This window comes from Drosophila ananassae, chromosome 2R (assembly GCF_017639315.1).
Source record: "Drosophila ananassae strain 14024-0371.13 chromosome 2R, ASM1763931v2, whole genome shotgun sequence".
Lineage (NCBI taxonomy): Eukaryota > Metazoa > Arthropoda > Insecta > Diptera > Drosophilidae > Drosophila > Drosophila ananassae.
Window position 1 is genome coordinate 7,719,895 of NC_057928.1, and position 25,783 is coordinate 7,745,677.

The 25,783-nt window shown below is 38.3% G+C and overlaps 6 protein-coding genes and 1 long non-coding RNA gene across 17 annotated transcripts in view; 3 read left to right on the forward strand and 4 right to left on the reverse strand.

The window, feature by feature from the left end:
* Nucleotides 1-13: 13 nt before the first annotated feature.
* Nucleotides 14-1,032, reverse strand: LOC6493704 (metaxin-2). The gene is made up of 2 exons (XM_001958235.4): nucleotides 855-1,032; nucleotides 14-795 (listed from the first exon to the last, which is right to left on the reverse strand). The coding sequence occupies exons 1-2, from the start codon at nucleotides 936-938 to the stop codon at nucleotides 70-72; spliced, it is 810 nt and encodes a 269-aa protein (XP_001958271.1). The 5' UTR covers nucleotides 939-1,032; the 3' UTR covers nucleotides 14-69.
* An 81-nt stretch (nucleotides 1,033-1,113) lies between these two features.
* On the forward strand, nucleotides 1,114-5,013 carry LOC6506247 (rho GDP-dissociation inhibitor 1). 5 transcript variants are annotated; one of them, XM_032453896.1, is made up of 6 exons: nucleotides 1,114-1,433; nucleotides 3,005-3,204; nucleotides 3,271-3,380; nucleotides 3,442-3,556; nucleotides 3,988-3,993; nucleotides 4,067-5,013. In XM_032453896.1, the coding sequence occupies exons 2-6, from the start codon at nucleotides 3,021-3,023 to the stop codon at nucleotides 4,261-4,263; spliced, it is 612 nt and encodes a 203-aa protein (XP_032309787.1). In that variant the 5' UTR covers nucleotides 1,114-1,433; nucleotides 3,005-3,020; the 3' UTR covers nucleotides 4,264-5,013. The 5 variants fall into 5 exon arrangements, with proteins under 5 accessions (XP_032309787.1, XP_014764692.1, XP_032309789.1 ...); XM_032453898.1 differs by having other exon boundaries at nucleotides 1,225-1,433; nucleotides 3,011-3,204; XM_014909206.2 differs by lacking the exon at nucleotides 3,988-3,993.
* LOC123257149 lies at nucleotides 3,563-3,981 on the forward strand. The gene has a single exon (XM_044714989.1). The coding sequence runs from the start codon at nucleotides 3,808-3,810 to the stop codon at nucleotides 3,910-3,912; it is 105 nt and encodes a 34-aa protein (XP_044570924.1). The 5' UTR covers nucleotides 3,563-3,807; the 3' UTR covers nucleotides 3,913-3,981.
* Nucleotides 5,014-9,737: 4,724 nt separating the features above from the next.
* LOC6506248 (adenylate cyclase type 2) overlaps nucleotides 9,738-25,783 on the forward strand; it is a 30,866-nt gene continuing 14,820 nt past the window's right edge. For 2 of the 3 annotated variants that reach the window (XM_014909208.2, XM_001958233.3), the window contains exons 1-2: nucleotides 9,738-9,984; nucleotides 17,808-18,189. In XM_014909208.2, coding sequence (XP_014764694.1) covers nucleotides 17,997-18,189 — 193 coding nt within the window. In that variant the 5' untranslated portion in view covers nucleotides 9,738-9,984; nucleotides 17,808-17,996. The remainder of the gene's footprint in view (nucleotides 9,985-17,807; nucleotides 18,190-25,783) is intronic. The other variant, XM_014909207.2, reaches the window with a different exon arrangement.
* On the reverse strand, nucleotides 19,219-20,504 carry LOC26515101. Of its 2 annotated transcripts, none has more exons than XM_032453832.2 (6): nucleotides 20,332-20,504; nucleotides 20,240-20,269; nucleotides 20,099-20,184; nucleotides 19,880-20,042; nucleotides 19,323-19,786; nucleotides 19,219-19,270 (listed from the first exon to the last, which is right to left on the reverse strand). In XM_032453832.2, exons 1-5 carry the CDS (start codon nucleotides 20,450-20,452, stop codon nucleotides 19,686-19,688), a joined length of 501 nt encoding a protein of 166 aa, XP_032309723.1. In that variant the 5' UTR covers nucleotides 20,453-20,504; the 3' UTR covers nucleotides 19,219-19,270; nucleotides 19,323-19,685. The 2 variants fall into 2 exon arrangements, with proteins under 2 accessions (XP_032309723.1, XP_014765698.1); XM_014910212.3 differs by having other exon boundaries at nucleotides 19,323-19,829; nucleotides 20,332-20,499.
* On the reverse strand, nucleotides 20,241-21,793 carry LOC26513855. 2 transcript variants are annotated; one of them, XM_014910055.3, is made up of 5 exons: nucleotides 21,589-21,769; nucleotides 21,442-21,536; nucleotides 21,229-21,385; nucleotides 21,084-21,175; nucleotides 20,241-20,287 (listed from the first exon to the last, which is right to left on the reverse strand). In XM_014910055.3, exons 1-4 carry the CDS (start codon nucleotides 21,731-21,733, stop codon nucleotides 21,084-21,086), a joined length of 489 nt encoding a protein of 162 aa, XP_014765541.1. In that variant the 5' UTR covers nucleotides 21,734-21,769; the 3' UTR covers nucleotides 20,241-20,287. The 2 variants fall into 2 exon arrangements, with proteins under 2 accessions (XP_014765541.1, XP_014765540.1); XM_014910054.3 differs by lacking the exon at nucleotides 20,241-20,287 and having other exon boundaries at nucleotides 20,975-21,175; nucleotides 21,589-21,793.
* LOC123257171 lies at nucleotides 25,130-25,776 on the reverse strand. 3 transcript variants are annotated; one of them, XR_006507159.1, is made up of 2 exons: nucleotides 25,479-25,776; nucleotides 25,130-25,365 (listed from the first exon to the last, which is right to left on the reverse strand). It is a non-coding gene; the product is annotated as an uncharacterized LOC123257171 (long non-coding RNA). The 3 variants fall into 3 exon arrangements; XR_006507158.1 differs by having other exon boundaries at nucleotides 25,130-25,359; nucleotides 25,472-25,776; XR_006507157.1 differs by having other exon boundaries at nucleotides 25,472-25,776.

Below are 25,783 nucleotides of genomic sequence, written 5' to 3' on the forward strand. Positions count from 1 at the left end.
GAAAAACAGCAGATAAATGATAACGACTATAATTTGACACGTTTAGCAAAACAATAACTAACAATAAATCTAATCGTGGAGGCACCTGGTCTGAAAGTATTTCTCATCGACGAAGCGACAGAACTCGACTAGGTGCTTGAATTTCTTCACTGTCTGGGCCAGCGCCATGTTGGGCAGCGTGGTTGTCAGGATACTAAAGAGGTGGCCGAAAGCGATGGCATCCAGCTCGCAGGGTTGGTCGCCGTAGAAATACGGCGTATCGGGAGACTCCTTGAGCTTGTATTCGAGGGTCTCGCAGCACTTGGCCACCTTGTCAATGACGGCGTCTATGTCCAGATCATCCCACTGATATACCTTTAGCAGGCGGAGGGCATTACGGCGCTTACTGTAGTTTTGCATGACACTAAGGGGCCAGGGAAAGACGATTCCGTTACGTGGTGCCGTGACCTCCTTATAAACGCGCTCATTACGGAAGCTGATATACAGCTCTGCCATGGTAAATATGTTCTCCACAAGCGACACATACGTGCGCATGTCGGCCTTCTCGTCCTCATCTTGCCAACTTCCAATGGCAAGATCCTTTTGCTCCACAAAGTTTACGATCGGTTCAAACTCAGCAAAAATAAATGCTCCAGCGCGGATAAATGGCAGCTTTGTCATCCGGCCGCCTGGCGACATGTGCTCGGCGTTTGCACATGACCGAATTCCAAACGGCAGGTTGCACATCTTCAGGTAAGCCTTAACCGCCAGACAACTTGCGTTTTCCGGCAGCAAGATCTGCTCCGCCTCATAGGGCTGGATGGAAATTGTGTTTATTATCAACTTTGTCCTGGTTCTAGGGATGTATATCTTACCTGGTAGAGCGTCGCATCCTCCGGCCAGGGCTCTGCGGCCAATTTATCTGCGGTATGGAGCTGATTCAGGTACTGGGATGTCATATTCCAATTTTCCACGCAAAATTCAACGATGAAGTAATAAACAGCTGATATTTATGTGTGTGACCAGACCGTATTTATTTTTTAGGACGCAGGCGTGAAAGACGTTAAAATATTCGAATATAGTTGAAAAGATGAAATTGATTATGACTTACGCATTTGATATGCATGAACATGACTTAACATGAACAATATTTTTAGTAATTGACTTAAAAAATATAAAATTAATTTAGTGAAATAGCCAAAATAAGTCAAAATTCCAGGCGCTGGAAAATACCGAGTTGGCAGCACTGTCTCCACTAGAGGGCGCCCGATATCTGATGTGATTTTATTTCTTGTTTCGCAGAGTGTTTTTCGTTGTATTTTGCTTTGTTTCTAAATTTGTCTATCAAAGCCAAAAAAATTGTAAAAAAATTCATTTTAACTTGCTGGGCACGCAACTTTCGGGGAACTCTTCAAGAAACGTCACTTGGTAGTTATTTACTTGGCTTTAAAAAGGTGAGTGCGCGACGCCTTCAAATTGTGTGCGGGTGCGAGAGTGTGTGTGTGTTGCGTTCCAATGCAAGCTATTAAAAATATATTTAATTTTAAACTTCAGTAATGATCAGTAGATATTTTCAACTAGCGTTTGTGTACTCCTCCTAGGGCTAGGGGTGCTCCTCCCAAAAAAGTGTACTTGCAATAAAAAAAAAAGCAATGACGACTCATGTGCCGGGTTGAGTGTGTGTGTGTGTGTGTGCATGTGTTTGTGTGTGTGATTCATACGTCTGGGGTCTTAACATTCTTCTTTCTTTATCAAAAACTGGCATGGTTCCTACATTTCCTTGAAATATCCCCACACCAATCGGAAACTCTGACGGGGGGTCGCCACTCCTCCACTCTCTCCCTCTAACATTCTGATTCTCTCTCTCTCCTGGCAGTGGGTTTCTCGCCGTTTGTTTGGAATTTGAATTTTTGTTTGGTCAAGATTCTTCTCAAAAACTACCTTTTTGGCCCACTCGATCTTAATTGTTTCGATTGTATCTAATGGCCTAAACGTTAAGGCCGAAATGTTTATTTTTTCGGCAACTCATCCAGCGAATTTCTGCTAAAATGTATCTGAATGTGTGGGTATATGGATATCCTAGTTATATAAATACGATTTTATTATCTAGCTGCTGCGGCAACAGCAGCAGCGCGATGTCAAGTAATAACATTTCAATTTCATGTATTTTGTGCTGGTGGAGCGTCCACACTCGAACATACCCACATATATGGCCAAATCGGGGAAGTGGAGAACTATTATTGGGCCAACATTCGTTGAAAATGGACATAGAGCGAGCGACGTGTATTTAGATAATGGAAAACAAAGCAAGATAATAATAAAGGCGTCGCTGGGCGCCCCAAAGGAAGGGTAGTAGTGGTGGGGGGCGGGTTCTGGTCAATATTATTCAATGCCGATATCCGCTCCCTCTCTTTCTCTCTCCCGCTATCGCATGCTCGCTCCGACCTTATCTGTCTCTTTGGCTCCGTATTTGGTTGGCTTTTTTTTTATACGGGCCAGCTGCAAGTCGCCTCCCAACCTCCCCGTCCATGGCAGTCCATCAATGCGTTAATAATTGGAATTTAATCAATATTATTGAACGTGCATATGAAGTGGCAAACAGTTGCTTGCCACAGAAAAGTGGTTTGTTTTTTGGCCAAAATTAATAAAGTCTCCAAAAGATAAGGTAATCAGCTATTCAATTGAATTTAGGCGTTAACATTTGTTCCATTTTGGAAGGGGGCTGCCCATCAAACATCCGACTAGACAAGTAATAGAAGTCAGTTATAGAAGGAATATTAATTTTAAATTATTTGTCATGCTTTCAAACACTCGGTTGTATAAAATATATATTAAAAAAAAGTAAAAACACTATTACTAACAGCGTGTTAATCACACCCCTAAAAATATGCCTATGACCCACACAACAGAAGCGCTTGGCGATAGAGAAAGCGCTCCCAGTTCTAAACAAAATCTACAACAATTGGGAAAAGACTTCCCATTGAAACGTAATTGATTGATTTATAAACAAACTCACTTGGTCTAGTTCTAGGTTAAAAACCATGGCCGACACACAGACGCAGCAGCATCCCGATCACCATGACGAGGATGTGCACGACACCAACTACCAGGCACCGCCGGAGAAGACAATCGAGGAGATTATGGCCGCTGACCAGGAGGACGAGAGCTTGCGACGTTACAAGGAAGCCCTCCTCGGTGCAGCCCAGACCGAAAAGATCATTGTTGGTAAGAAAATAATTCAAAAATAGTAAGAATAAGCAAACTAAAGCAATTTTCTATTTTATTAACTAGAACCCAATGATCCCCGAAAGGTGATTGTCAAGAAACTGGCACTTGTTGTGGAGGGACGCGACGATATGGAGTTGGATCTTACCGGTGACCTTAGTCAGCTTAAAAAGCAGGTAAGTAGTTCTCTTTAAAACCATAAATGCAAGTGTTAATCTTATCTCATTTGGTCGACAGCTATTTGTGATCAAAGAAGGTGTTCAGTACAAGGTGCGCATCGATTTTATCGTGCAACGCGAAATTGTCCATGGCCTTAAGTATGTGCAAAAGACTTCTCGGTTGGGTGTGAACGGTGAGTGTGATTTATTGGCTTTTCTGTGAGGGATATAGTAGCTTCATAGTAGCAAACACAACATTTTCCAACTCTTCCATTATAAGCTAGTAAAGCAGAGTTAAAATCCAGAATTTATCAATTGGTTTTAGAGGTATTATGTAGCTGTAGCACTTTTGGGACTTCTTTGGGCCAAGAGCCCACAAATTGATGCTTTTAGGCATTAGTCTGCTATTGGCTTTCTACCTAAACAGTTGCCTCACTAAGTAAAAATGGGAAATAGTAGTTTTGATGGCACCACTCTGCTGTGCGGAATCTGCAGTGTGGTTTACATCGTTTTTATTACTTTCGCAATACTCACCATAGTCATGTGCTGAGAATAACTTGTATCCTATCCTATTGTCTTCAATGCCAAACCTAATTTCGGATAATTTAATTTTCAATTGGTTTAGTTGTGGGTAAGACTGTATCTCTGAATCTTTAATGAGAGTAAACAATTGACTGATTGAATCATTCTGTTTCGTTCTGTAGTTGATAAAATGAAGCACATGGTTGGCTCCTATCCCCCGAAAAAGGAAATTCAATTCTATTTGACGCCCGCCGAGGAGGCGCCCTCCGGAACATTCTCCCGCGGCACGTACTCGGTCAGCTCGGTCTTCACGGATGACGACAAGCATATACACCTGGAGTGGGACTGGACCTTTGAGATTAAAAAGGACTGGAACTAAGCACGCCACGGCACACCGCACACACTCATAAACACACACACACACGACATACACCTATTGTTTCTCCCCATGTCTTGTAAATGAGTTTATTTTCGTTCCAAAAATGTAAGCAAGAGTTTCCAAAATCCAATTGATTGTCAAGTATTTTTGTTAATGGTATTAAATTTTAAATATTTTTGTAACTAAAGTGTAATGTAAAGCCATGATAAGTATTTTTGATACCCAATGCTAATGGAATGTGTGTAAGATGAAGAAAGAGAGCAAGTCTCGCCAGAGTCCTCATAAGGAGATCAAGTCAAGTCGGAACCAAGTCAAGTCACTAGGTCAGTCAGTCAGTCAGTCAGTCGATTCGTTCTTAATGCCATTGCATATATATGTTTAACATACATTTTCAAACGGAATTATACCGAGTATGCATTTTCGCTACTTACTTAACGTTACTGAACGGAGTACTTTATGTTAAATGTAAGATTAAATACCCCGAAACAATGGGAGGCAAACGCCCAAAGATGATTTCCCCTCTACTGTACGCAGCCATCTAATCAAGCAATCCAAAACTGTTAAACGTAACTAAAGCTGATACTTAAAAGTGCATTTGATATATCTGTAAAGCATTAAAACTAAAAGTAAAAACTACACTGAAGTCAACATTATTCTAACTACTGATCTATCTCTGTGTATTTTTGTGTAAAATTTAAGCGAATGCCGATTGAATGCAACCGAAGAGCAATAAAGGATACAAAATATTTACATCTACAATTGTTGTTTTATCTGCAGAGGCAGCCCAGGTGCCCCTTTTGGAAAAAAATAATTCAGATAATTCACACATTTCACACTTAATACAGCTTATCACATGACGTTGCCAAGAGGTAAACGTCATAAATTGTTGGTAGAAGGCAAAAGGCCAACCAAGAATTACTCATACGCCACGTGAGCCAGTACTAACCATTTTCTCAGGGGGTACCACAGAGAGGAAGCCGAAAGCGGGCCGAAAGTGGGAGAAGAGGTTGGCGTTCTCTGTTTACATTTGGCACACGCAACATGTTGCCAAGTTCAATGGCGGCCTGTTGCACCCCATTGCTTATCAACATGTTCTGGAACTCACTTTAATATTTCAGAGCTCATTTTTCTTAAAAAACGCGAATAACCATATAAATAAATAAGATGCTTGGTCGGGAATTGCGTTTGGTAATGTAAGAAAAACAACAGCAGGAGAACAACAGAGCCTGGGGCATCCGGGTCCTGCCACATCACGAGATATATTATCCGAAAAACGTAAGTAAGTGTCCTGAGAAACAATATTATATTTGTTCATTTTCAGGCTTGATTGTTTTCATTAGGAAAAAAACAATTACAGGTTTTTTAATCAGGAAGTGGTGGTTCTTTAACATTTTAGTCGTATTTGACTAACAGTTTGAATCTGCACCCTGATCCATAAAGGTAACTTTGCTTTTCGAAATGCCAATATTTTTGCATCCATCTGTTCTGTCCATCTCTGGGTTATGATTGGCAGACAGTCCGTCGGATGTAAGTCAGGTCGTATTGTTCCTCCTGACAGCGGGTTGTGTGACACTGTATCCTTTTAACCAGATGCTGCCGATTGTCCGCCCTCTCTCATGGTCCATTGCATCCGGTCATAGGGTTCGATGGAAATTGCAGAAAAAACCTCACGAGTGGAGAAACAAAAGCTACAAAAATTGATGTAATAAAGTAGAAACGGAATGATATCAAGGGGGGAATAGCGCAACAGGCGGAAAAAGGGAGTCACCTTTTAACTCCCACATATGCTTATTGGCAGCTGTTGCACTATATCAGGATATATTTTACAGTGCTAATGGGTTTGGCCATTTTTTTAGTCCGCCTCTGTCTATTAAAGGCTTAACATGGTAGTTTACTAATGAAATATTAATGGAAAATATTGATAAATAAATAACAAAACTTGTGCTATTGTTTGCCGAATTTATCATAAAGCCATCTGCCAAAATTTAATATGTTTTCTATGCTACAATTTCAATTAGTTTCACTTTATCATCGGAGGACACATGTGCCCACCTTTATTGGATTTTCTATTCATCCCGTGTTAAGTTTGGTTAAGCCTATTTAAACATAATTAAATCTACCAAAGATTTCTGAAACTTTTTGGTTTGTGCTGGTCTTCTATTTTGTATGCGGGTCAGCACAGGAACAACGTGCAAAAGTTTCCACCCATCTCCTGGCAGGAGCGACTACGTGGCGTATGATGAATTTAATTTCGCACATTCGGTGAGTAGGGGCCTGGAAGAGAAATAACTAATGGTTGGAAAACTCCTATTGTTTTTTCTTTTCATTTTTATTTTGTACTACTTCAAAATAGGGACTATAACATACTTAATAATCTTTAGAGAAACAAATATCTTTCAGTTTTTACCTTATTCATTGACCATTTTGACCAAAATATCTCTTAAAACTTTAATACTTTTTTGGCATAAAAACAAAGCTTAAAGGGGCATGTCGAACAAGTCACCCGGCCATGGTGTTGGCCATCAGATTTATGTCAGGTCGGCAGGACATAAAAACCAAAACCCCACCATACATTTTCCCAAAGTTTTGCGCTATCCCGGGTGGTTTCTTCGTATTTTTGCAGTTATTGCCACCACCGGACAGCAAAAATAATTTGCGTTTATATTGAATTTGTTTTTTTCTTTGGACATTTTGTTTGTTGCTTTCTGGTTTTTCTGAAGATTCGGCGTCCAGAGCTGGCAGGAAATTGCATGATTTGTGAATATATTTATTCAAATGGTCCTGCCGTGGTAGCAGGGTGGCTCATTTGCATTTTGGGGCGAGTCGGCATTGATTTTTGCTATTAGCCATGTCCAAGTTTTTGTTCATTTCGCTTTCCCTTTGTTTATGGAAATAATGATAATGGGTAAGGCAGGAAACGAGGGGCAATAGCCCAACTACAGGTGTAATGATATTCATATAAAATTAAGACTTTTTTGGTTTGAATACTGAAAGGAACACCTAACCCTTATTTCAATCCTGATTATTTTAGTTCTCCCAAGACCTGCAAGGGAATCTCGTAGTTATTAAAGAACAAAGTACTTTAAAGTTGGATGTCAACAAGCTGTTGCCACCAAAACACCCATACAAGCCAGAGTCAGAGCCACAGTCGGTTAATTGTGAGCCAAAGGCCACAGATCCCGGGGCAGTCGAGAGTTTGTTATTGTATACAATTTGCTTTAGAAATGGTGGTGCTGCTTTTGTTGACTTTGCAGTTTTGTAATTAAGTCGAGCGGACTAATTAAAGAACATTTCGTAATAAGGCTTTATGTCCTGGCGACAGTTGGCCAGGCTGCTGTTTTTTATTCAAGAAACTAACAAACACATTATACGATTTTTGTTAAATGGTATTCTATTGTAAGTAAAAAATAACTCAAGCCTCAAGGATAACTCAGCACAAGTCCATTAAAAATGCAACAAGGTTATTGTCTACCGTTGACTGTGACCTCTGCTTTGAATGACATTTAATAGTCGTTCATTAAAGTATCATTTACTTGTTTACTTTTGTGGCACTAAAGAAGGTTAACCCCATAGGAATAGAAGGATATAGTAAGTTTTCACTTCTATATTTGGTTAGTTCAAGCTTGCAAAAGAACTTGTTTGGAAATACGAAATATAGTAAATAACTTGTTAAAGTAGTTAGTAGTTAGCTTAAAGTTAGCTAAACAGATACTACATTCTATACCACGTATATCAACTCCCACGGCAACAGTTGGAGGATTGAAAAATTCGTCCTGGCTACTTGTCGCCTGCTGAAGTGGCCTTCCTTAAGCCAGGACTAACTTTTCAGCGTGCGGCGTGCGAAGGTAAACATGTTTTGATTTCGATCTGGCCAATATATTATGCATTCCACCTACAGGGGCAGATGGAGTCCTGGCCATGACCTTGGCCGTTGTGGGGCCAACGGTTTTACCATCTTTAATCTATCGACAGGCGGGAGACCTTTTTCGTTTTCAGCAGAAATATATGCAAAGCCTACTTGAGCCTTCAATTAGTTAATTTGCCTTGATCCTTGGCGGCCTAACACTCTCTAAATGACATTTTAATGGCTGTTGGTGTTTAAAGAGGCTTTACATTTTTCAGGATTGTTTATTGAAATCTCATTTGCATTGGACATTGGCTTTAAATATTTATTGAATTCAATAACGAATTGGCGGAAAATGTTCTACATTATTGGTAAAAAAGTAAAAGGCTTGAAAGTATATAGCAGTAATTGATTATCCTCTGGCTTTTCGTATAATTTTCTCGCAAAATAATTAGATTTCTATTTACATAATTATGGAAGACGGCTATGGTCAAGTGGGAAATGGATGAAACCTTAGAAAAGGGCACTCAATTACAGGTGTATAGTGTAATGGATAAATTTGCGGACAACTGTTGCCAAGGCTCTGTCAAAGCTCGTTACGTATATGCCCCGTGTTGTCGGACGGAAATTGCACAAGTCAGCAAACACACTGCAACCGGAGTGCAGAACTTTAGGTGTTTGTATGTCAACAGTGCACCTCAAACATTTTCCCCAGCCATACCTCTGACCCCATCCATACAAAGGGGCGGAATGGAAACGACTGTCGACAATATCCTGCTTAGTTGAAATTAACTGAGCCGGGCAGCTTGTAAGCAATTTAATTTCAGGAAATTGAGGTTGAAGTGGCGATGAAGCTGGTGTCGATTGCATTTTTCTTTAATTCCTGGAAGCTCTGGAACCTGGATTCAACTAATTCCGGATAATTGATAATCCCATACTTGTTCGGAATTCTGTAAATGATACTTGTTCATACTTAATTGGCATTTAGATTAAAAACTAGATTAGTCTTCTGGCATTTATTCTGGCGTTAATCTTAAGATTACTGAGGCAAAAAAAAAATTGTATACTTTTGATTAGAGTTATAAAGGCTCCTTGAGTTTTATTGTGATTGATTCATTAATTAGTCCTCATTTCAAGTGGGGGAAAAAAATCATAAAAATTAGACAGATAGGATTTGGTTCAAGGATCTGTAAAATTCACTAAGTAGAACTGTTAAAAATATTACTTATACGCCATGTGTGACAAGTGCAGTCTAATCTAACAGATATTCGTTTGTTTATTGTAATCTTTATTTTTATTTATTCCATAACAATGATATCTTTTAAAAGTTAAGTATTAATCATGATGAAATGGCTATTTTAGAAAGGTCTCCATTATTACAGTGTGGGTGAAATATGCAATAATAAAATTGTATTTCATTTTGGCAAATAAGATTAAAAAGTGTTTATAATAATCTTTAATTATACTTTGATTCAGAAAAAGAAAATAAAACCCAAACAGACCCAACCGCTCCCTCTCTATTGGCGTCGGCTCTCGTTCTCTTGAAAAGAATTTGTTTTTGCTCGCTCGGTGGCAAGGTCGGCAACATGTTGAGTGGGGCCTCCGCCTGTTGGACATTCGGCTGCTCCGCAGTTCTGATTAGAACGCGTTCGGGTGCGGTTCAGTAGCGGTTCGCAGGCGGTTTTCGGGCGTCGATTGTCGGACGCGATTTTCGCGCTTTTCCTGGCCTTACGCGGGCTCTGTGTGTGTGCTCTGGTGTGAATGTGAAATTATTAAACAACATGTGCCATTGGGCAATGTCTCAAATATATACAAATATAAATTGATATAAATGATTGCAAAATAGGCGACACGAAGGAGTGAAATCTTTGAAATAGGTATTGTACAAGGGTTTCCCCTCAAGCCATGAACCATGAAATGTGTTCAAACCCATTCTTGAAATACTAATTAAAACCAGTTTGGATCGAAACCAATAAATGTGTTTGAACAAATCAAGCGATTTTATTTAAATTGCTTTAATAAACTTTGAAATTCACATAATTTGGGTTGAGTTTTTTGTGTTTATGGCATTCATAAATTATCTGAAATAATTAGTGCCTCAAAAGTGATCTAAAATGGGAGAAAAAGCGCACAGAATGACGAACTTCGATGGGGGGACGACCGGCAGAATGTTTAACGCCCTGCTTTCATATAATCAAGTGTAACTAATTGCCAAGCTCAATAGCAACGGAAATTAGCTAAAAATACAAAAATACAAAATACAAAATCGAGAACGCGACCATACGAATCAGAATGGGTAGAGACTGATCGTAATAAATTCGCAGCTAACTTTTTATTAGATTTTTTTTCGTTGTGGCCTGTTTGGTGTAGTGATAGTGCTAATCGTATCTGATTTCAGTTTCGTTTTTTCTACTTTTTTTCGCCTTTAAAATATATTTATTTTCATTAGAATTTGGATTTGGATTATTAATTAAATAAGGCCAACAACAAGTGTCCCCAAATTAAATGTATTCTATGAAACGGTTGAGGAAAATGAATGCTGCCTTCAACTCGGCAGCTGGCAGCGGATTTCTGCGTCAGTTCTGGTTGTTATTGTTTTATTTGCCATTTTTTGTTTCAACGACAGAACGAGTTGATGATCATTGTGGATGTGTGACTGTCTGATGAAAGAAGTGATACAACAAAAAATATATAAATATATATGAGTTGGAATATACATATATTTAAATATATATTTATTTATCAACCAAAGAGTCTGTGTGTTGACTTTGGCATTATTATTATTTTTAGTGGCAAAGCTTTTAATACATTTTTGGCTCAATAATTAATAATCTTTGATGAGAGAATCCGAGACCCTCCAGAAACTATTTCATGTATAAGTAATGGGATAAACGACCTTAGCCAGTGTCCTTCTTCCTCCTTATAAAACACCATTCAGAATATATATTTTTAATTAGAAATTTTCGCCAACTGTTGTTGGTTTTTAAAAATGTAAATAAATCAAGTTATAAAAGTGTTGTCGCAGATTTTGTTTTGGCTCACGGCTCCCCAACGATAAATTAACGCCCCCACGTTGCTCAGAGTGCCTCATTTTTTTGCCAGTTATAATTTTATCTTTATGGCCAAGCAGCGAGTTAGGATTCTATATAAAAATAATGCCATGCTATGCCATTGTCTATATACGAAAATTTAAAAATAAGTTAAAGTAGAAACCAAATCAAAGCCACTCGGCATATGCTGCTCCGATAACGAAATGAAGAAGCGACTTGGACATTGACTTTATTTTATTTTTGGGGGTTTCGGTGCCATTATCACGAAAGGCGATAGCGCCGATAAAATACTTTATTGAAGCCGCCGGTAAGCCCAATGAGACAAATGGCATTTTCAAATTTCAGCCAAATATATTTTACCTTTCCCAATCGAATTTGATCAAATTTTAAAACGATTGACTTATCGCGTAAATATTTCAACTAAAAATGAGTAATATTTCTGGAGATTATATTTTTGGGGCTAGTCTGAGTCACTATTAAAGGGAATTTTCAGTGCCACATTCCCTTAAAAATATTATGATTGACATGTGCCGATTTGTAATATTTTGGCAAAGTATTTTGTAGACCTTTTAATAAAGAATTTTCCCTAATTTATGAACAAAGTTATATTGTATTTCTCCTTGGGTCATACTGCTTCTTATTTTCACTAGATCTCCCCTAACGCCATATAGTATCATCCGTACGTATGCGAACGAAGCGTATATTTATATTTATTTCTCGTTTGAATTTAATTAAATTTGCACATTTGTGTTAAATTTTCACCACATGTGCCTCTCGAATACTTGCGACTATGGGTGTCCGTCTCTGTGAGTTGGTCGGTCGGTCCGTCAATCTGTCCGACAGTCCGTCGCATGTATGTATATCTAGTTATTTCGCCTGTGTGTGTCAACCTAGACGCCTAATCAAACAGCAACAAAATATAAAATAGGAAAAAAAAGTAAAATGCTTCAGTAGCCAAATTTCAAACCCTAAGAGCAAACAGACCCGCAACAAAAATTTATAATAAACATGTGTAATGACAGGGAACGAGTTCAGAAAAGCACTTTAACAACAAAAAATTAGAATTAGGGGAATTTTATGCAAATATTCTCAGGGGCTTGTGTTGCGGAAAATAGTCTCATGATAATCCATTTTAATGTTTGTCGAGAAACGAGTTTTGCTTTAATTAAATGCAATTATAAACGTAATTTCTAGTCACTCTCCCTCTCGTTAAATAGTGGAAAATAATGTGAGAAAGTTTTTCAAAATTACAGAAGCAAATTGTTGAAATACTAATAACGAAAGTTGAAGATTATTCACATCGAATGGAGATAGGAAAATACCTATTTTTCTTCTCTTAAAGATTTTTTTTGTTGCCAAGTTTGTCTTTCAATTTGAAAGGTTTTCAGGGAAGAACAAATTTCTGAACATAAATAAATTTTACATTGTGTTCCAGAGAGCTTCATTTATCAGTAAACAGGAAATGGTTTTATCCATTTTGTTCGGATTTAAGAAATACTATTTGAAAGCGTCTATTACAGCTCAAACTATTTAGAGAACAATGGAGTTAGTTGTTCTCATGTGAGTACTTAAAGTTGACTTGCCCCTTGTTGACTTTCCTCATTGGCAGCTTAGACTTTAACACTTGTAAGTGATTTCTTCCAAATAATATTTCATCTTTAAGCTTTCAATTATAGCCATTAATTTCAGAGTGCAGCATACTTGTCGAAAGTACTTGCACATAGATTTGTACGCAATTCGTTTCACACTTGTCGGACTTGCGAATGTCAAACGATCTTGCAACATTTGCTCAACGGATTTCGATTTGATTTATTTGCCCAGGCCTTTTGGCCAATTCGACGAGGCCTTGCTAAGCGGCCAAAAATTGCATTTTTCAACAAAAATATTGACCAGCTGACGTCGAACGTTTGGCGAATTTGCACAAATCTTTGGGTTGGGCCAGTGGTCCACTCGGTCCTCGCCAAATGGGCGCGAAAATTAAATTTTATGGCAAATCAAGTTTGTCTTGCACATTGCACAAATATTTCATTTTGACACACACAACTATTTAAGCCAAAATGAAGAATTGCACTCAAGTACTATGTAGCTATAGCTCTGGAAGAGATTCTTCGCATTTTGCAAATTCAACAAATTCATGATTTGTTTATTTATTTTACTAATTACCTGTTGTTTTGGCTTTGCACCCGTTTTGCCTTTTATTTTGTTGTTGTTACGTTTCCCTTGATAATTCAATTTTTTCCCCCCCCCGTTTGGGCCACATTATTTTTAGACTTTTGATGTCGACGACTTTTATGGCCGGCGTTAGCTAATAAAATCGCTTAGCACATGTTTCAAACATTTCTCTTGGATCCATAAATGAGCAATTAAAACAATCTTAATGCCTTCCCGGGGAAGACAGCCAGCCGCCTATGCTGGATGAGCGGGTGCTGGAGACATTTAATTGAAATGTCACATCAAGGTCTTTTTGCTTATGGGAATTACTAATAAATATTCCCAAGAATTGCATCAACCGGTGAAACCAGTTCAAATTGGTATTAATTTTTGCAATTTATTTGGCGGCTAATGAGTTACTTTGAGGGTGTAGTACCCCCTTACACCTATTCCCCTTTCTTCGGACAGCCTCTTAATTAGCTTAACTAAATTTCAAACACTAATTCCTATTTGCCCCATAAGTAGTTTATGCAGTCTCTGCCAAATCAAATTAAACACCATCAGGCGAAACAACAAGAGTCACGCATCCGGAGAGCAATTGCGATCCAAGGCGAGCAGGGACGTGCCAAGGCGAGACCACAGACCTCGGCCCACCCACAACCACAACAGCCACGCCCCCTTCACACACACACAAACACATACACAGTCGTAAGGGCGGTTACCCTAATTCGCATTTAAATGGCTCTATGTCTATGTGGCCGAGAAGGTTTGGCTAATGAATCAGCATTCATGGGCCCGAGGCCTGCCAAGAGCAACAGAAATATACATAATAGCCGGAGTGGAGTCCTCCACCCATTTGGTTTAATTTTCTCGTTTTTTGGCAGGGGGGTTCTGGCCAGCAATTTGAGCTTAGGAAACAAAAATTAGCCATCTATTGAAGAGCCCTCGAACCTGTTGCGGTCCAACGTTGCGTATACTCAATGCCGTTCTGAAAGGGCACTTGGGCGTTGATTGCATCCGAAAAGTGGGAAAGTGCAAGAGCCTGCACTCCATCTAATTGCATTGAAACCAAAATCTCTTACCCTTTCGTTTTGGCTATTCAATTATAAAAGTTTTGACCCAAGTGCCCAAGTTTTAATTCACACTTTCTGTATTTTTCTGTGGACTTTTAAACGTTATTTCATTTTAGGATTTTATTTCTCTGCTTTTGACAAAACACAGAAATTTTTTGAAACTCTTTGAAGCATATTTATGTTTTATTTAAGCAATTAAAATAATGTTTGTGAAGCTTAGTGAAAAGCTATTTAATAAAATGGTTTTTTGGGGGATTGTTTCAAGTTTTGTTTTCATAATTTTGTGGCATAAACAGTTTAGATTTTGGCTAAAATTAATACCTCTGTTATAGCAAATGTATATTAAATGGGTTATATCTTGTTTTAATTATAGGTCTCTATTATATCTTTATCTTAGGAATTAAACCTTAACAACTTAATCTCCGATATGATGGACATTATGCAGAAAGTTTGTCAAATTATATATGAATGATGACAAACTACATACGCAATTCCATTCCCAATCCCCAGTCTCCGGGTGGAGGTGCTAAGGCTGAAATATGAGAGAAATACGCCAGGAACCAGAATCCCCTGAAGCGCCAAAAAGAAAACTTTTATCACCCTCTAGGAGTGGCAAAGGCAATAAACACGGGCGTAATCATTAATCATGCGCGATCAAAGTCAAAGATACAAAAAACAGACACACAACCACACATATATATATTTGTACTATACGTACTGAAAGATACAGATACGAAATAAAAATATACACAAACACTTGCACTCGCGGTTATTCAATCAAGTGTACGAGTGTTTGGGGAACAGGCGTCGGATTGCTGGATGGCTGGAAAGCTGGATGACTGGATAGATGGATGGATGGATGGCTGGGGGCTACTTTAATCAATTTCAAACAACAAACACAAAACGCTTGGTAGCTCATCACTAAAAGAATGCAAGGTTCGCTGGGAAAATACTTATTGTTGTATAAAAATTTTTATTAAATGAAACCAAGAAAGAACCCAAACATATGGTGGTAGCTGCGAGCAAGAATGATGGGGACATGGGGAATTTTTGAAGATAAATGCTTGAGGCTAACAAACAGACGATGTCACATATTGAAAATTGAAAATTTTCCCCAAAACATTATTGTTCTTATTTTTAATGGATATATCCGTGAGGTATATATTTAATGAATGTGAATATTTATGAGGTTTCCGTACCCACCCAGTCTGTTTGGCTCACCAATTCAGCAAAATGATAATTATGATAATAAGTTAAATGCAAAAAATTACGATAATTGGCTGACTAGAAAGCTACGCCCTCGCTTTCAGTGCACGGTTTTGGAAACAGAACGAAAAACTGAAAAATGCCAGTAAGTGCGAATGAGATTGCTCATCCGCCACGTACGCCGGCTGGCTATAAAAATATGGCAAAGCAGAGCAGAGCGGAGCAGATTTTCAAGGAAATGCACATTGCACAGCCATATTTATGGCTTATTTCTAAACTGCAGATAATTTATAAAATGTTTACTTGAGGAAATTGAATGCAGCGCACTTAAGGGAGTGGTCTATAGTAATGGTTTTTAAAAAGATAAGAAAATATTGATCCTATTTTTTGTATGTTTTAGTAAGAATAGGGGCTAACCCCTTTCTAAACTCAATCCTGTGTAAAGACACATCTTTGCAATTAGATTTTTTGCCAGGAATCATAAACAAACTCGAACTTAATATTTGCATGAGTTTAAGTAACTGGCAAAACGTTTTGTTTGTTTATTTGGGATTCGTTTTATTTTTCCTTCCGTAATGGTTTTGCTTCGGCTGCACTAAACTGAAGCACCCCTCTCGGTAAAAATGGCGAAGCGTAAACAAAACCCCCTTTTTTTCTAAAAAAAAAAAATAGGGGAAAAAAATGAAAATGCGAAAACACGAACCGGCGCGCAAAGCCAAACAAAACAGTTCTGAAAATAATAATAAAAAAAGCAACAATGGATCTCCATATATTTATTTATGAGTAGTTTACGCGAGTGCTCTTCTTTTATTTTTGTTTTTGTCTCTTTGTGTTTGCCTTCGGGGGTCAGGGGTCAAACGCGTGGTTGCCGTTCGCTCGTTGTCGCCTGTTTAAAAATGCGAAAAAATGCCACAAGTGGCCAGATCCGAGACACGCACACACAAAGCCCCCCAGTGGTCTCGAAACGAAACTTAGGTGAAAATGACAATGAATTCTGGTTGGACTTGAGGCTTATCAACGGCGCTATTATGTGTCCCATCTAGAGAGCAAGGTCACGCTGAATGGAAATATCAGAAAAGTTGGAAAATTGGACAAACTGGTTTACGATTATTACAAACTATTCAAGCGAAAAAGTGGGATTTGAAATGGGAAAGGGGAATTTATTGGAATGAAATTTAAGATCATTCTTATTTCAACGTTGAAAGGTCTTCACCGAAAATAACACTTGCCCTTTGTCTTAAAATTTAATCTTCCATCTTGTAAACAAATTTTTAAAAACCCCAATAATAATAAATATTCCCTGGCCTGCTGTTTACAATAATTATCGCCTTTGGGATATAAAACCGGAGAGTAATTTCATTCCCATGGATCGTATTTAGTTCATTGTTTTGGATACGATATCACACGATGTTACACAATTCCTTTCATCTTGTCTCCGGTCTCTCTTTTTGGGGTGGCACTCAACATTAAACTGGAACAATTTAACTTGGCCAAAAGATGCAACCGTGAAACAGCGAAGCGAAAACAGTGAGCCAAAGTGTAGTTAGTTCGGTGACTTTGACAAAAACAGAAAAACTTTCTTTTTGTCTCGGTTAGAAGAGGCAGTGGTGTATGGGAGGAGGGGTTCCTGAAGGAGTGTCGCATTCCTTAAGGAAATGCGAGAACTTCACTCGAGTTGGATAGACATACTGATGTTTGTGCAAAGGACATGTCCTACAGAGTCTGGAATACCCTATATGAGTCTTTATTTTATAGACAAAAGTAAAGCTTTCGGATTAGTTCTGAAAATATTTTCGAAAAATGCTTTTGGAAATACTTTTTCTAATATTGAATTTTATAAGTAATTGTAAGGGAATATAACTCTTCGCCCTATATAGACCTTTGTTATGTCTCTTTATCTTGCTCAAAGTAAAAGTTACTTTTGTTTTGAAGTCTGTAGGGCTGAAAACTTTTCTAATTGCTGCAAAGACACTCTCAGACATACGTTTTCTTTGTACTAACAATTACCAAGAACCAGGCCATAAAAATAAGTTAAGAAAACACTAGGTTTTAATCCAATCTTTAACAAAATAAACAAACACTTAGTTTGGCCTACAGAAAGTTAAAAAGCCTATGTCTATGACTATAAAAATTATTTTTAATATTCATCTACATAAAAGAACATAATTGAGTGTCATTTGACGGAAGGAACTCAACCATTACTCCTCTCTTCCGTTTCAGAACCGTTTTTTTCCTGATTTCCGCACCACAAGAAAGGAAGCAAGGAAGTCGGGTGGCAACAAGTGCTCCACCCACCAAGGACCCAGACACTCCGGAGTCCTTCGTCCTGGGTAGGGCAATCTGAACACACAGCTGTAGGCTGTGGATTTCACACCTCCCATCCCTTCCCCAGACCCGAAGGATTCCGCCATGGTAAAACATAATGCGGAAACTGCGAAAACGGAAAACGGTACAAGTGCAACGAATCTGATTGTGAAAAGCGACGGAAATGCATCTCAGCCGAGGACCATGACGACCACTTCCTCCTCCTCGGCGGCCAAAATGGCGGAGGCCCTGTCAGCCTCCTTGGCGGATTTGAGCGAAGGGGAGAACGGAACGACGGGTGAGTGTGAAAATCCAGATCCTTGAGTGTCCAAATTCTTACTTGAATCAAATTAGTTTCACAAAGCGAGCATTCTATTCGTAAATACAGTATGGCAAGGATAACTGGGAAAGAATATAAGAGTTACATTTTTTTAAATCTATACATTATTTATCAGACTTTTAAATAATATCTAAATTGTATCTATAGATTTTCAATATATTCCTAGAGAATACTCTATCCTTCATAAGGAATCTCCACTGTAGTTTTCTTTCTTTTTAGAGCTAAGCTTTTGGGCTATTTAAAGAGCCCCGGGCAAGTCCTTCATTCATCTGTGGGCTGGCTTTGGGCAAGTCTCTCGGTTGCCTTGGTTTGGTCTTTAAATTGAATTGGCAGCCCAACCCCAGGATAGCCCTGGATGGCTCTGGCTGATGTAACCCCGCGCTACTTAATTTGGGCTTGTCACGATAACATCCGCACCGGGCCCACCTTGCTTTAATTAAATTTACCGCCCTCCACGGCCCAGTTCATAGTAATAATAAAGATGATGAACAGTCACTTTTACTATTAATTTTTGATTAATTGAGTCCGTTGCCAGGGTTAAGCTAAAAGTCAAAAAGACAGAAGCAAGATCAACCACAAAATAATCTTAAAACATAATTGTACAAAAAGTTGAGAATATGGCTAGGATAATAAGAGGAATATTTTTGACGACCTCGGCGCTTGACCCGCCCACATCATCTATGGTATTTGTACAAACTGGTACGCACTGATCGCATTGCAGTTCGAAGCGTTGGTAATACAATGGTCCTATCAACATGGTACATCCTAATGTCGGAGACCAGAAGCAGCAGAAGTGCCTTATGGATCCTAATAATTTATTTTTTTCATTAGCTGTGAGTGGGATTATTTTAGGAATCATACATACGACTAAGATCATAAGTAGGTGGTATGCAACTTGGTAGCGAATTATTTTCACCTTCGAATATTCGTATGACATAAAGGCCATCTTCAAAATGGCAAAAGCCACCGGTACTATTTCTGTTTGCATTTCTCACTTCTTTGCAGTTTCCACAGACAGGAAATGGAATTACAGCTTCCACTAAATACAAAGTGGGGTATCAAAATAAATAACAAAAATTTCAATATCTTACTGGCCATAGTAGTATCTTCACACCAAACCCATAATGTATGTAGGACCAGAACTAAAACAAAATTTAACATTAATGGATTCATTCATAAAATTTTGGGAAGTCTTTCTACATTTTTGAAATATTTCCCGCAGTATACTTTTAAGAAATATTTTGAGTGGGGTTAAAAAAACACTTTTTATTTTAATTCTATTTTATACAGTAGATAAAAACGAATATATATTTTTATTATTTTGAAAACACAAATAGAACAGAATTCCAAGCGCTTCTTTACCAATTTTATTGATACCTTAAACCCCGAAAAGTATAAAATATTACAAATAAGAACAAACAATTTTAAGAATGGAATTAGAATTTGTAAATTCTTTATTCAGTGATAGTTGGATAGATTTTTTCAAAAGTTTTCCAAAGAATGAGTTCCAAAGACTCAGACCGCAGCGTTTTCAGTTCGTTTTTCCTTAATTTGTCTATAATACGAATAATTTATAATCATAAAGTATACTATTAAAGCTGCAAAAGAACAAATATTCATTATGAAAACATAATTTTTCGTTTCTTACCGAGCCATATAAATACATATAACCAATAGATAATAGCATGTGTAACTCCTCGACTGATAACTATATTGATACCCAATGACGTTGTGATAACGCTAAAAGTTAAAAGGAAAACCGCATCGATGGCTTGAAAGACCAACGTTGCCCAAAATAGGCAACAGTTTTGCTAAACAAAATTCTTTTAATCATTTATTCATTTATTCTTACCGCTTGAATTCTTACCGATAGAACGAAAAAAAATATTAAAAAAGAAGCCACGAAGGTAAAAATGTATGGAGTCATTTGCACGTAGTTTACCAGTAGTTTTCCTAGAATGTAGAAAACATATAATATTAAAAAGAGTAATAGATTTGATCATTTTACCTGAATATTTGTGATTGCCCCAGTCATCTCCTAACGAAATGGAAAACGCTGTAAATTAAACAAATAAAAAAATAAAATATACAATTATTTACTATTTAGTAGGGAATAAACGTAGTCAATATGCATAACCGAAGCAAATACTCCAACTAAGAAAATTATGATGCATCCCATTTGCAATGATAAACAAAAGCAACATTTTTTTGCCATAATCATGATATTGTGTTTGAGATTGTATGGGTTTGACACGAAATGCAAAAATAACTGAGATGGCTTTTTTATTTTAGGGAATCCTTAATTTAATGGTAATAATTTATAATTATATGTCTACTCTTAAAAATACGCCTAAAAATAATTAAACACCATATCTGTTATGAATTATTTCCTTTTTTCATGTCCCACATGGCGTATACGTAATTTATTTGTTTAGAATTTTTGTTAGATTGCCGTCCCAGCTGTTTGCGATGAAGTTTTTAGGAAAATTGCCAGCTACTCTGCTCCTCTCAAGGCATTATCCCCTCGAAGCTGATGTGGGGAGTATTAACTTTTTTGCATAATTTCAATTTAAGCAATTTATATTATGGCCTCATTAGCATTAGCCCGGAATTTCCCGTACATGTGTGTGCCTTCCAAGCCCGAGAAAGTGTGTGGGCTGGGGCGGAATCGTTTTCAACTTCCATCAAGATGCTAATGAAATTATAAAGAAAATTGAGTCTGCTATATTAACACAGCAGAACGCGTTAACTCCGCATTGGCATTACACTCTTTATTGGACAAGGATAATGTTAATTTACATATCCATTTGGTTAAGTAACTAGGATGTCCTTTTTTTGGGTCCCAGCCTCACCTATTTATCAACACAGCGCGGTCGGAAGTCGTCCGGATGAGTCGTCACAAAATAATAACAGTAGACTGTGTACAAGCAAAAAAAATCGATGCCTGTAAGGATACAAAATTAGACAAAATTAGAGAGTTTGTAATAATGATATTACCCAGAGTGAGGCACATGCAAATCACATATATAGATCCGGTTATTGCGGAGTTAAAAAATGGCATGCGGACATTTATCATTGCATGGAACGCTACATAATATGCGATCATGTGCAGGATAAACATGGCCATCCAAACAAACACGAAATTAACATATTTCTAAAGAGTTTTAACATAAGAAAATGGGGAAAAGGACTTTAGAATCGTTATCTCACCGTCACAATTGATAATAGAAGGATTAGAGCAGCCAGAATATTGAGGCCAACATGACATATATTAAACCATTTCGACCATGGATCAGTCTTTCCGCCTATCGAAATTATTTTAGAAAACTTTTTTATTGAGGGTCGGGAAATACTTACTTTCCCTATAGAGGACATCATCGACCAAGATCCCTGCGTTAAGGAATCCAAAAAACAGAGTGTAGAATGACACTATTATACATCCAGATGTCAGGGATATGCAGCAGCAGCATTTGTTTCTAACAAGTTTGTTTGCCAATGGCATTAAAAATCTAATCTCGCAGCTGGAAAAACAAAAATAAATTTCATATTTGACATAGAACTCTAATAACTTTGAACTTTGGCAAGACTATTAAAAGAGACCTCTTCAATATTTAAGCATTGAATGAAACTTGCACCCACAAGCTGGGGATAATTCAATCGTCAAGACGCCTTTTTCCTGGTTTTTGGGTCAGTAGAGTCCATCTTCTTTAGAAAAGTTTTCCGACCTCCTTCGCCCCAGAAACTTTTGCGTTGGCGAAACTTCAGGCAAAAAAAGTCCTGTGGCCTTTTTTTGCCCATCCTTTGGCTGGTTGCCCTCCGTCCTTTGTTTAATGTGTTAATTGAAAGCAGCTGCCGGATCACAAATTATGTCTCACAGATTTCCATCTAGTAGGAAAATAGTCTTTAAAATTTCGGAACTTAAATTATACCAGTAAAGCGAATAATTCATCAAGTTTAATATTTATTCTTACTCATGAAAGTAATTACTCAACCCTAATTATGACACTAATCCGATTAGTGAGCTGAGGCTCGATCGGGCTTCATTTTTTCTGGCCAACCATATGGTGGCTTAATTTTTCATTGATTGATTGCAGCATCAATTTATTTGTCATTAATATCCCGTCATCGATTTGAGTAAGCCAGTGTTGATGGCCCATTAAATGTCGGCAAAAAAGAACAGATAGAAGAGTCAGTTAAAATGAAATTAATAAAAAAAACCTCTGTCACATATCCCTGTGCCTTGTTCATTTTTTTGTGGAGCTATCCCACCAATACCGATCGATTTCAGGACCATTTTCAATCTCCTTTATCCACTACCAGCACTTACTGGCAGCTCATCTATCATCATTGCTGTGACTCTGTCAGTGCCTGTATGTATGTGTGTGTTTGTGTGTGTGGGAGGTCCTTTCTATCCAGGAATGCTTTTACTGTATCCTCTCTTCCCGCCCATTCACACCCTCGTATTTATAGCATCTTAATTGAATTTCAATTTTCAATTTCGCTTTTAATTGAATTCAATGAAAAAGTGTCGATGAAACGGTATTCAGTGCGCCCTCAGACCCACCATCCATCCGCCCTCATCCTCCTTCCCCGCCCAGCGCCTCTGTCAATCTGCTGCCCCCCATTTGTTGTTGTTGATGTTGTTTGTTCAGCTGCCATGCCGGCTGAACACCGCTGCCTGGTTGCCTCTTGATGGCGCCGCCCATCCAGTCCATGCCACAAAGAGTCCCAAGTGCGCCTCTATTGCAGGCAGTGAAGAAATATTATTGATATATCGTTTTAAAGAAAGAAATATACTATTAATAAATTTAAATTATCTAAAATATCTTCCATATCTAACAGTTTACACTACAATTTATGGAAGTTCATGAAGAAAATAGTATGTCATATTATTGACATCTTTAAAGGATTTATTTTAGTATGATTTTATCAATTTAATTTTATAGCCAGTTTAGATATTTTTCATATAAAATAGCAATAATTGATAATGTAAATTAGTAACTAATACTTGTTGCAGTTATTTTTCTTAGTGTATTACTTAGTGTGCCATAGAGCCCGCAATTGGCTTGATGTGATTGTGCTCATATTTTGCACTCTGATTGGTTTGTGATTGACTGAAAAGTTGTAAATTGATTCGACTGTGAATAAAGGTTGGCCAATGTCAGATAAACAGACCAATTTCGGGGCTATGAGGGTTAGGCCGCAATAAAAAAGAAACCAAAAAGTCAAACCTTTGTCGGAAGTGGTTTATTAGACCAAATAGTTGAGGCCTAGAATAGCCCAAATAGTTGGAGTGTTGGGCCAGGATTTAACATACTTTAACACCTATCCGACCATACGTTTTCATTTGGAATTCCGGAAGACATGTGGCACATGTGTAAGTATGTGCTATACATCATAATTCCATTGCATGAAAAGAAAACTGTCACCACCGAAGCGAATCCGACAAATAGAAATTCAAATGAATGCAACTTGCATGCGAAATGAGAAATTCCGAGGACACACACCTCTGAGATATGGCATACATTTCATCATTCTGTATCTGTATCTGTATCTGCTGTTGTTGTATCTGTAGCTCGCTTGTGTATCTGCATTTTGCTGGCTGTGTCTGGCTTATTATGCGAATACCATTTCCCACCATTCTGCCTGTTCATGAGCTTGCATTCATCATTCGCCTGTGGGTGAGCGACTGGTCTGGCCAATATGAGATTTATGCCACTCAAAAGAAGACGAAATATGCCCGACAATAGACGATCCTCTTACATGCCACATTTGCATGCCACATGCCCCGAATGGCAACCCATTTCCCAGCCTGGATACAAAAAAAGTAGGGGCAAGTATTCGCGAAATTGGCCCCCAAAGTCGGGGAGAAAAAAAAAAGCAACAATACCGAGATGTATGCAAATTGCTTTGACAGTGGGTTTGCGCCCGGGAGCAGTGTCAGCGCTTTATTGCTAAAATATGCACATTACAACTCCAGATTTGTGGACCCAGATCTGGTATTTGATGGCACTGATTTTCGGAGAGAGTTTCAATGGCCAAAAGCTAGAAGAAATCATCGTTTAACTAATGCCGAACTGATGGCAAGTCATTTTAAATTCAATATCCCTGTCTGCGGGGGATTTTTCTTAATCGATTTCAGAGCCAAGTGTTTCACGTAGTTTGTTTGGCTTTTGGCCCTGGTCAGTACGTGAGCGAAGGATAAATTACAAAAAAGGGATATACATTACCAGAGCAGTTTAAAGCTTTAAAAAATGCTACAATATATCAGTCTGAAAAACTTTAAAATTTGGAGAAAAAAAATCGATTTCTGGTCCTGGCATAGGATGTTATTATTATCACTTCCTTCTAAAAATAAACGTTTCCCTTTTTAAGCTAAAAACGTGCTATGGACACCTTTCGGGATTTCACACACTATTCGGCCATTACGGAAATTGAAAGCTTAAGCGTTTTGGGCCTAATAGCTGATTGACTTGCGTGCCTCTGGGCCGAAGCGAAAAGGTAACAAGAAATGGCCACAGAAAGTGTCAACCGAAGCAGAGGATATCAGGCAGGCCAGTTAAATGAGTTCTGCCAGTGTCAGCGGCAACAGACTGTTGACTTTCTTCGGCTTTTGTCTTAGCCATGACATTATTTACGAGCATGGTGCCAGAGACACGCACAGAAAAACAAATAGGCAGCTGTGCTGTAGAGATGCTTTTTGCCAGGATAAAAAGAGAGAGAGAGAATGAGAAACTAGAAGAATACGTGCCCCGTAGGGTAGAGCTTAGTGTTGGCCAAGGACACGTCTGCCACCTCAAGCGTCTGTTGGCAATTTGGTTGCCCAGCTCAGGGTGCTGGGGATGCCACCAAAGTATGGCCAAAGGCTCCGCTCACATTGACTGCACCCTGATTAATGTCCTGACAGGAGTCTTTTTATTTTCTCCCCTTCAGGGTGGCCATTAGCAAATGCTGCTGCTGCTGCTTCTGTGGCTACAAGAACATTTTCATTGTTTCCGTTTCCGTTGTTCTATTGTCGCCAATTTGTTTGGATGAGACTCCCTTTCATTTTGCGACCAGGAATCCACCGCCTGCCATTATTCTTTCCGGCTAGGTGTTGATTACCCGCGTAGCAGAACCTGCTCTAACCTGCAACTTGGAATAGGAGAAATGAGATAGAACAGTGCTGTAATAAGTATGAAATATATCTGCAAGATAAAGTTGGTGATGACTGATGCTGCGAATCAGTGAAACAAAGTACCTTATACGTGAAATTAAGTAATGTTTTGCTCCTAGCTATTACTTCCAAGACTCTCACTCTAAAATAAAAGTCTATGAAAACATGTTTAAAATAAGTATATAACTGAAAACCACTCAAATAAATCGTTCCATCGAATGGGCGATAAAATCACTGTGAATTCTAACAAAAAGCCAGCTTCTAGCTTGGGTCGTCAGTACATAAGCCCCGCAGAACGCCGTCGATGCGGATGGTTAACTCCACAATCCACTTCAAGGACCCGCGCACACAAATCGCCAACTTTGGAATCCCTGGCAAGGCCAAGGGAAGAGTCGG